We start from the raw sequence: 9,524 nt of genomic DNA on the forward strand, positions 1-9,524 counted from the left end.
GAAATCACCACCACGTTACTCCTCTGCTACTGAGGTCCTCAGCAGGTTTGCCTTCTCTCTACTTCTCAGTCTTATGTTTATATGTAATGTCCCAGGATTTTAGCTGTACCTGGGGAGAGGAATAGGGAAAAGTACTTCTACTCCATTCACTCCCCTCTTTAAATAGTAATTTTTTGAAAACTATATTTGTGGTATTTTAAAATTTCCTAATTATGTGTTTTAAGTTTTGGGATGTCATTCATTGTATTGGTCATTGGATAGGCTTCTTCATTTTGAAATTCTTTAATTCTGGAAAATCCTCTTATATTCTTTGATAAAATTCTTTGATACGTTCCTCTTTTCTGTTTTATTTTGTTGTTGTTCTCTCCTGGAACTCATTAAAGTGGAATGTTAGACTTTCTGAATTGATCTTTTGTATTTTCATCTGTTCTCTCTACTGCTGCCACACCTCCTACCTCCTTCCTTCTCCCCTTCCTAGTTTTCTCTCTCCCTTTGTTTTTGTTTACTTTCTGGAAGAAGATTTAACTTTATTTTCCAACTCTTCTCTTGCATTTCTTTTCTTCCCTTCTTCTTCCTTCTTTTCTTCCTCCCTTTCTTCCTTCTTGCATTGGGTCTTTGTTGTCCCACGTGGGCTTCCTCTAGTTGTTGTAAGTGGGGGCTGCTCTCTAGTTGTGATGCACAGGCTTCTCTAGGCACGTGGGTTCAGTAGTGGTTCACCGGCTCTAGAGCACAGGCTTGGCAATTTTGGCACATAGGCTTGGTTGCCACGCAGCACGTGGAATCTTCCCGGACTAGGGATGGAATCTGTGTCCCCTGAATTGGCAGGCAGATTCTTAACCACTGGACCACCAGGAAAGCCCTGCATTTCTCTTCATTTTGCCAATCACATTTTAAAATTTCCAAATATCCATTCATGTTATCTTTTCTTATAGCATTCTGTACTTGTTTAATGGATGTGCTGTTATCTTGAATCTCTCTTGGAGTAATAGAGGTATTTTTATATATCATTGTGTTCTTTGAAATATTTATTTCCTTTGGGATTTGTTTTTCCCCCATTTGCTTATTGTAGTCTCTTTCAATTTGTAATCTTTTCTCAGGTCCCTGGTAATGTATAGTGGTTTGCTCATATTTAAGAACACAGCAATAAAATTGGATTCAAAGCTCTGTGTATGGGGTACAGGGCTAGGTGACTGGTGGCTTACCTTTAGAATGATTGGAAAATAGCTGACTACTATGCTGTGCCAAAACATAAAGATCTTTCTCTGAGCTTGTTCAAATTGCCTTAGAAAAGAAATGTCTAGTTTTGCCTAATGGGTAGACACCTGGCTACTGTGAATTGTACACAGAGGGATGGGTTAACAGTTCAATATACAGCTTCACAATTTATCACCCTGTTTTTAGACCAACATCTCACTCGTGCTCTATATCATACCTGGCATTGTTAAGACCCAAAACATTCTAGGCTACTACACAGAAAGATCAACTCCTCCTCAGTGGCATCACCTCCATGTATACTCCAGGCTGTGGCTTCCTCCACCATGCTTCATCAATCATCAATCCTCCATTTTCTTCCTATCTTCCAGACATTTGGAATCTCTTTCGCTGATGGACCTGCTCCTGACGGACATTCTCTTCGTCATTGTGTTTTTATACTTTTTTTTATTCCTTTACTATTATTTTAGCAAGGTTTCAGGTGGGAATGGAGATAAACATGTGGTAAGTCTGCCATCTTGTCCTAGAAATCTACTAGTCTACTTATAACTGTTTATTTTTTACTTTTCTGATAATAATCTTCATATCTTTAAGTAATATACAATTTTTTTCTATTTATCAACTTACCACTTTTAGACATTATCTGTTACTTCCTGCTATTAATACCACCGACTGCCCTCCTCCCATGCCCCCAATATATAGACATGTCCTTAATTATATGTCCTCTATTTCTTACCTTTGTACCTTTAAATAATAGATTTATATTCCCTCTTTCAATCTCTCAACTTCTCTCATTTATACTTTTATATTAACAAGATTAATAATATTTACATTCTGTTTGATAACCAAAATTAAATCATCCATACTTTGCTAACAGGTCATTCTAAAGGTTTAAAGTCAATAAAGTGTTTATGTTGTTATAATTATGTAAATGTTGTTCCTAATGCTCCAGTGTCCTAGGATTACATTTCTTTTCTTATACAGTTTATGTTTTTTCCTAGAGTTTCTAATTGCCTTTCTTTTTTCCTTGCATTGTCTGACTTTATCTCCTTCTTAAGTTGTTCCAAATTCTTAAGGAAAGTATAAAATCATTTGAATCCCCTTTTTCCCCAGATACCTTCCTCCTGGAGCCCTCCGTCTTCCTGCTCCAATTTGGACTGGTTGCTCTGTAGGCCTGCAGCACAACTGTCATCCTGGGACGTCCCTTCATTACTCTTCTGGGTTGGACCCAATCTTTCCTGGACCTTACATCTTCCTCTTTGTTAGTTTACTCCTTTGTAGTGGCCTTTGTAGTTGTTCTCCACCATCCATTCCTCTCCTCCCCCATTGTATTAATAGCTGTGCAATTTGAGTGGAATTGACCCCATTGCCAGCTCTAGGTATAGAACTTTATGATATAAACCAATCTGAGTAATCTCCCACATTATCACAGTGATGATTGGTTCAGAGATGATCCAATCACTGAAGCTTTTTGTTCAGATTTTGAGGGAAGACATAGCTGTCTTCCCTTGGACACGAACAAAGAAGTATGTAGTCTGATTGCTGTTGTTAGCCATCTGTTGAGCATGTGGAAGGCTTACCTGAGAATGGAGCTGACAAATGGAGAAGGCAGAGCCAAGAGAATTACAGAGAAATGGATCCATATTCCTGATCATACCGGGCCTGAAGTCTTCCCTGCCTATGGACTTGTCAGTTAAGTGAGCCAATAAATTGCATTTATTATTTAAGCCAGTTTGAGTTGGGTTTTATATTGCTTGCACATGAAAGCATTATAACTTATGTTGTTGCTGTATCCCTTTAGAGAAGGAATGTGCATTTTTTGGTTATATGAGGCACTATATTGTGAAAGCATATTTTTAGAGTAAATCTGGGATGAAAGGTATATGTTGGATAACCAAAGGAGTGAACTCTATTGGCTGCCTAGTATTTAAATCTTCATCCTATTTGGAGGGATTCCTCTTCATGTGAGTCTCAATGAGAGGCAGGCCCCCACTTCCTCTATGGAAACCAAAGGTAGTTAGACTTCTTTCCTTGCCCACCAGGCGACAAGGACCGAATATTCTAGTCATAGCTTTGAATCCAGTGTGAACAACACAAAGGAGACAGGAATATATAAGATTAACAAGCAGATGACAAATTAGGAGAATATGCTTGCAATATGTAAAACTGACAAAAGATTAATAACTAGAAAAAGAAGATAGTAAATCCAAGAGGAAAATGGGGAAAGGAAATGAGTAATTAACAGAAGGAAAAACTTGAATTAACACAAGGGGAAACTTGAATACATTAAGAGATTTTCAACTCTGCAGATAGAGAAATGAAAATTAAAATAACATTGAGAAATCACTACAAGAATGGCAACATGGAGAAAGTCAGATATCATCAAAGCACTGATGATGAGAGGAAAAGAAAACTGGGTGGAGTGTAAAATGGTACAGGTGTTCCAGAGAATAGTTTGGCAGTACCTCCTGTAGAGTATATGTATACCCTACAACCCAGCAATTGCACTCCTGGGTATATATTCCAGAGAATACTTAACACAGGTCATTAGGGAAATATTGTTGAGGTGGTTTGTTGCAGCATTGTTTATGCTTGCTTGCTTGCTTAGTCACTCAGTCACGTCCAATTCCTTGCAACCCATAAACTGTAATCTGCCAGGCTTCTCTGTCCATGGGATTTCCCAGGCAAAAATACTGGAGTGGGTTGCCATTTCCTTCTCCAGGGGATCTTCCCAACCCAGGGATCAAACTTCATCTCTTGTGTCTCCTGCATTGCAGGAGGACTCTTTACCACCAAGCCACCGAGGAAACCAGCATTGTTTATAGTAGTGAAGAATTGAAAGCAATCCAGGTGACCATCACCATGGGACTGGATAAGCAAACTGTGATATATTCATAGGATGGAATAAATAAAACAATAGAAAGAAAATAGTTGAATTTACATGTAGCCACATAAGTCTCTGAAACCTAGTGTTGAATGGTAAAGATAAAGAGAATGAGGTTTATAGCACAAATTTACCATTTGTGTAAATGTAAAACAATACTATAATATCATGGATGTGCATATATGTAAGGAGATCTATGGAAGATGAGTTGGAAGTGTGTATACATGACATACACTAGAGTTACTGAGCTGGGAGGAGAGTGGGGGAAGGGGTGGGAACTGACAGGGAAAAATAATACTACAGTGAAATCAAGCAAAAGAGGGGCCTTGAATGGACTGATGAAAATAATATGCCATGGACTGAAGAACATGATTAACACAATCCTAAAGTTGACCACAAATAAATGAAAACAGACAGATGATTAGAGTTTGTCTTCAGTGGCATGTGATGATAGGATGATGTCCAGGGGTCAGAGCAGTGGGGCTTGCAGTGCCCATAGCATTTGGATCCAGTTGTCCCCACAGTGTGACCTTAGCTGTGGCTTCTCCTGCTCAATTCTCCAGACTTCTGTGAGCTACAAAAATGACCTGGCAATAAGTCCCTCTTCTGCTTAAGTTAACTAGAGGCAGCTTCTGTCACTTGCAGTCAACAATCCTGACTGATACGTCACATGTTTTCTTGAAGACATTCTCAAGTAACTTCCTAAGAAGGTAAATTTTGTGGTCTTGGCATATCTTAAAATTTAGCATTATTTTACCTTTATATTTGAATGATAGTTTGTCTTTAGAATTCTATATTAAAAAACAGTTTGCCTCTGAATTGTGTAAGTACTGCTTTTAGCATGTAGTGTTGCTAATTGGAAGCTGGGTTTTCAATTTTTGTTGACTTGTTTTCCCTAACTCTGAAAGCTTATGTTTTTTTCCTTCATACTTTTTTTGTTGAAAACACTTTTATACAAAACATTACAAAAATATTCTTTAACATTAATTTTAGAATCTATACATACTAATACAAATGCTCTAGTTTATTCATATGAATTGCCACACAGCACTCCACAGACATTCAGGTTGTTCATAGGTTTTTACTACTATAAATAATGTTGCAGTAAGCATTCTTGTATATGACTCTTCATATACATGGAGAATTCACTAGGAAACATACTTAGAAGTGGGATTTCTGGGCTGCAGAGTATGCATAGCCTCTGTTTTACTTTGTGGTAACACAACACAACACAACATGAGATCAACCCTCTTGATAAATTTTGAAGTATATATTATTGTTGACTATAAGTACAGTGTTGTATAACCACATCTCTAGAGCTTATTTCTCTTACTTGACTGAAACTTTTATGCCCATTGATTAATAATTCCCTGTTTACCCCCACAGTCCCTGAAAACTATCATTCCACTCTGTTTTTATGCATTTGAGTATTTCTGATACTCATATAAGTAGAATTGTGCAGTATTTGTTTTTCTGTGATGGCTTATTTCACTTAGAATAATGTTCTCAAGGTTCATCCATGCTGTCACATAGTTCAGATTTACTTTTTTAAGGTTGAATAGTATTCACTGTATGTATATGCAGCATTTTCTTTATTGGCTTATCTGTCAATGGACATTTAGGTTGTTTCCATATCTTGGCTATTGTGAATAGTGCTGCAGTGAACGCTGGAGTGCCAATATTTATTCAAGATGTTGACTGAAAGTCTTTGGATAAATACCCAGTAATGAGATTGCTGGATCATATGATAATTCTATTTTGAAATTTTTGAGGACTGTCCATTACTGTTTCCCATAGCAGCTATACCATTTTGCATTCCCATCAACAGTGTGCACGAGTTCCAGTTTCTCCAACGACATTTGTTCCCTTTGATTTTGTTTTGTTTTTGATAATTTGGATGTGCTCCTTCTGTTTTTTGGAACTGTTTGAGATATATTGACTTGTTTTTTAAATATTGGTAGAAATCATCATTGGAGCCATGTTGTTCTATGTTTTCTTTGTTGGGAGGTTTTTGATTACTGATTCAGTCTTCTCAGTAGTTACAGATCTGTTCAGAATTTCTATTTCCTCAAGATCTAATCTTGGTAGGTTGTATGTTTCTGGGAATTTATTCATTTCTTCTACGTTAAGCTATTTTTTGGCATATAATTGCTTATAATTGTCTTTTGATCTTTTTTGTAAATTTATTTATTTATTTTATTTGGAGGCTAATTACTTTACAATATTGTAGTGGGTTTTGCCATACATTGACATGAATCAGCCATGGGTGTACATGTGTCCCCCATCCTGAACCCCCCGTCCCACCTCCCTCTGCATCCCATCCCTCAGGGTCATTGCGGTGCACCGGCCCTGAGTGCCCTGTCTCATGCATCAAACCTGGACTGGCGATGTATTTCACATATGGTAGTATACGTGTTTCAATGCTCTCTCTCAAATCATCCCACCCTCACCTTCTCCCACAGAATCCAAAATTCTTTACATCTGTGTCTCTTTTGCTGTCTCACATATAGGGTCATCATTAGTGTTTTGAAATATTACAATGATGACCCCCAAAATGTGTTTTTTTCCCCCATCTGTTTTACTGGGCACCTGGTGGTTGGGCCTTTTCAACCTGAAGACTCATATGCCCCCTACTCCAAGAAACCAGTTTCATTTTTTTGCAAATTTTCTCTCGTCTATTTTCCCTGTTCCCTTCCTAGATGTCCTTTTAGTTGGATTTTAGATCTTCTGGGTCATTTTCTTTGTCTTTTTATTTTCTCTCATATTTTCCATGTCTTTCCTTTTTTGTTCTGCATTCTGGGACATTTTCCTGACTTTATCTTCTATTGAACTTTTTCATTTTTGGCAGTCATTTAAAATTTCTAAGTACTCTTTCTTAGTCTCCAAAGACGCTTTTTTCATAGTATCTTTTTTTTTTTAATGGATGCAATATCTTCTCTGTATGTGTGCTTAATAGAACTTTATCGGAATCTTGGGAATAACAGATGATAATTACCAGGCCAGAAAGGAAAACTAAATGGATACCAGATATTACCTCTCCGAAAGAATGTCACCTACGCCCCTCAGGAGGGAGACACTTATTGGATGTCCCTACTTGATACCACGTGTGGGAAAGATTATCTACCAACTGGATGATTTTTGGCCATATGCTCCCTACCTAGAGTCCAGATCTCCAGCTCTCACCTTGACATCAGAGAGAGGAGGTCATTGTTCTGTTCCCCACTCCCAGGTCAATTGTACTTCCTGTGCCAGCACAGCACTCCCCATATCCTTTTTCTTTCTGGAACCTTCTCACACCTACTTCCTGCAGTGGTGACCTGATCCATGTGGCCTATACAAGGCAATCACAGTAGTCAGCAGCACATTTCACAGGGTGGGTTGTTTTTAAAGTTAAATAACAATATATGTAGTGGAAATAATCGAGCCTAGTTCCTTTTTACCATCTTTCTTCCAACAGGAGCCAACAGCAATCCAAGCCTGAACAGTTCTTGATGGTTCATACTGCATATCTTCTGTGAGCAAAGGCTATGCGCACACATCTCTCAGGAACAAATAATAATTTTCATGGATAGTCCAGTCAAAGCCCATGAATAGGATAAAAAAAAGTGAACTCAGTAGAAGCATAATACTGTTAAAGTACACCCAAATTACGTCACTGGTCAGAACACTTAACATTTGTATCACAGTAGATAACATTTGCTGAGTGCTTACTCAGTACCAGGCCCTTGAATTACCTTCATTTCATAAAGAAGGAGAGTGAGTTTCCCAGGTGTCTATTGCCCAGGGTCACAAAGCTAATAAATGGCAGACAGGAAATTGCGCCAGGACTGTCTAACCACAGTCAACCCATGTAACTGCTACATAGTGCTGTAGTGGTTTCAGGTTAATAGTGATGGCACAATTTCTGTCAGATCAGTGGGTGGACACCCAAGATACCTTAGTCCAATAAAGAGCCAATTCTGGCTCATTAGCTTCTCTCTGGAGACAGAAAGCAACTACCAGCTTTTATTTCTCAAATGTTTCTGTTTTGTAGAAACCATAACATTTTATTTCTAAATTTTTATTTTAATCAAAGTAATATTAATACTTTACATAGTTAAAAAATAAAATAATGCTAAAGATCTCATAAAAAAACCCCAGCAATATATCCTGTCCCACTCCTTCCTACTTCAAGTCCTGCTCCCTAGAGGTAACTACTTTATTTTACCAGTCTTTGGCTTTTCCTTCTGGCATTTACTACTCCAAACCCCTCTTCTCCCTTGTCATCTCCCATTCAGAGGCTGAAGAGCCAGATAATTTCTTAGCCTCCCCTGCAGCTAGAGAGATGGCCGTGTGTCCCAGTTATGGCCATGACATATTTGCTGGCGGCCTTTTGAAAGGCTCTTGTTTTCCTGAGACACACAATGTCCCCTTCTTTTTTCTGCCTTGAATATAATTGTGCTGCTTGAAGCTGTGACAGCAATCTTGTGATCATGAAGGGATGAACATGAGAATGTAGACACCACACAGTAAGGAAGATAAAGTTAGAAAGAGCGTGGATCCTTGAGGGCATCATTGAGCAGCTGAACCCTGGCATGGCACTTCTGTTAATAATAAGTTAACTTCTTTAAAAATAAATAAATAGGAACTTTTCTGGTGGTCCAGTGGCTAAGACTCTGTGCTCCCAATGCAGGGGGCCCTGGCCCAGGAACTAGATTCTACATGTCCCAACTAACAGTTCACATGCCATAGCTAAAGATCCCACATGCTACACTAAGATGTGGCACAGCCAAATAAGTGAAAATACTAAAATAAATAATGTTGTATTTGTTTAAGCCACTATAAGTTGGGTTTTTTGTTACTTGTAGCTGAAAGGATTTTTAACTGAATGACCACCATGTTTCTAAGGAAGGTACTTACGCTACTATTTTTTTAAATTTTAATTGGAGAATAATTGCTTATAGTGCTATGTTGATTTCTGCCATACAACAACTCAAATCAGCCATAATTACACATATATCCCCTCCCTTTTGAGCCTTCCTCCCACACCCCCATCCTTCCCCTCTAGGTCATCACAGAACACCAGGCTAGGCTCCTTGTATTATATATTTATAGCAACTTCCTGCTGCTGCTGCTGCTAAGTCACTTTAGTTGTGTCCGACTCCTAGTGACCCCATGGACTGCAGCCTACCAGGCTCCTCTGTCCATGGGATTTTCCAGGCAAGAGTACTGGAGTGGGGTGCCATCGCCTTTTCTGCTAGCTATCTATTTTACACACAATTATGTATATATTTCAATGCTACTCTAAATTTGTCCCACTCTCTCCTTCCCGCACTGTGTCCACAAGTCTGTTCTCTATGTCTGTGTCTCCATTGCTGCCCTACAGATAGGTTCACCTGTACTATTTTTCTAGATTCTATCTATATGCATTAATATATGGTATTTGTAT

At 38.4% G+C, this 9,524-nt stretch overlaps 1 protein-coding gene across 2 annotated transcripts in view; it reads left to right on the plus strand.

Annotated features, from left to right (window-relative positions):
* Positions 1–2,939, plus strand: part of SMC1A (structural maintenance of chromosomes 1A) — a 47,406-nt gene extending 44,467 nt beyond the window's left edge. For both annotated transcript variants that reach the window (XM_086388647.1, XM_086388646.1), the window contains 2 exons: positions 1,584–1,716; positions 2,326–2,939. In XM_086388647.1, coding sequence (XP_086244773.1) covers positions 1,584–1,682 — 99 coding nt within the window. In that variant the 3' untranslated portion in view covers positions 1,683–1,716; positions 2,326–2,939. The remainder of the gene's footprint in view (positions 1–1,583; positions 1,717–2,325) is intronic.
* Positions 2,940–9,524: the final 6,585 nt, after the last annotated feature.

This window comes from Bos grunniens, chromosome X, assembly GCF_055505025.1.
Source record: "Bos grunniens cultivar Pamir isolate PY7600 chromosome X, Bosgru_T2T1.0, whole genome shotgun sequence".
NCBI classification, from domain to species: domain Eukaryota; kingdom Metazoa; phylum Chordata; class Mammalia; order Artiodactyla; family Bovidae; genus Bos; species Bos grunniens.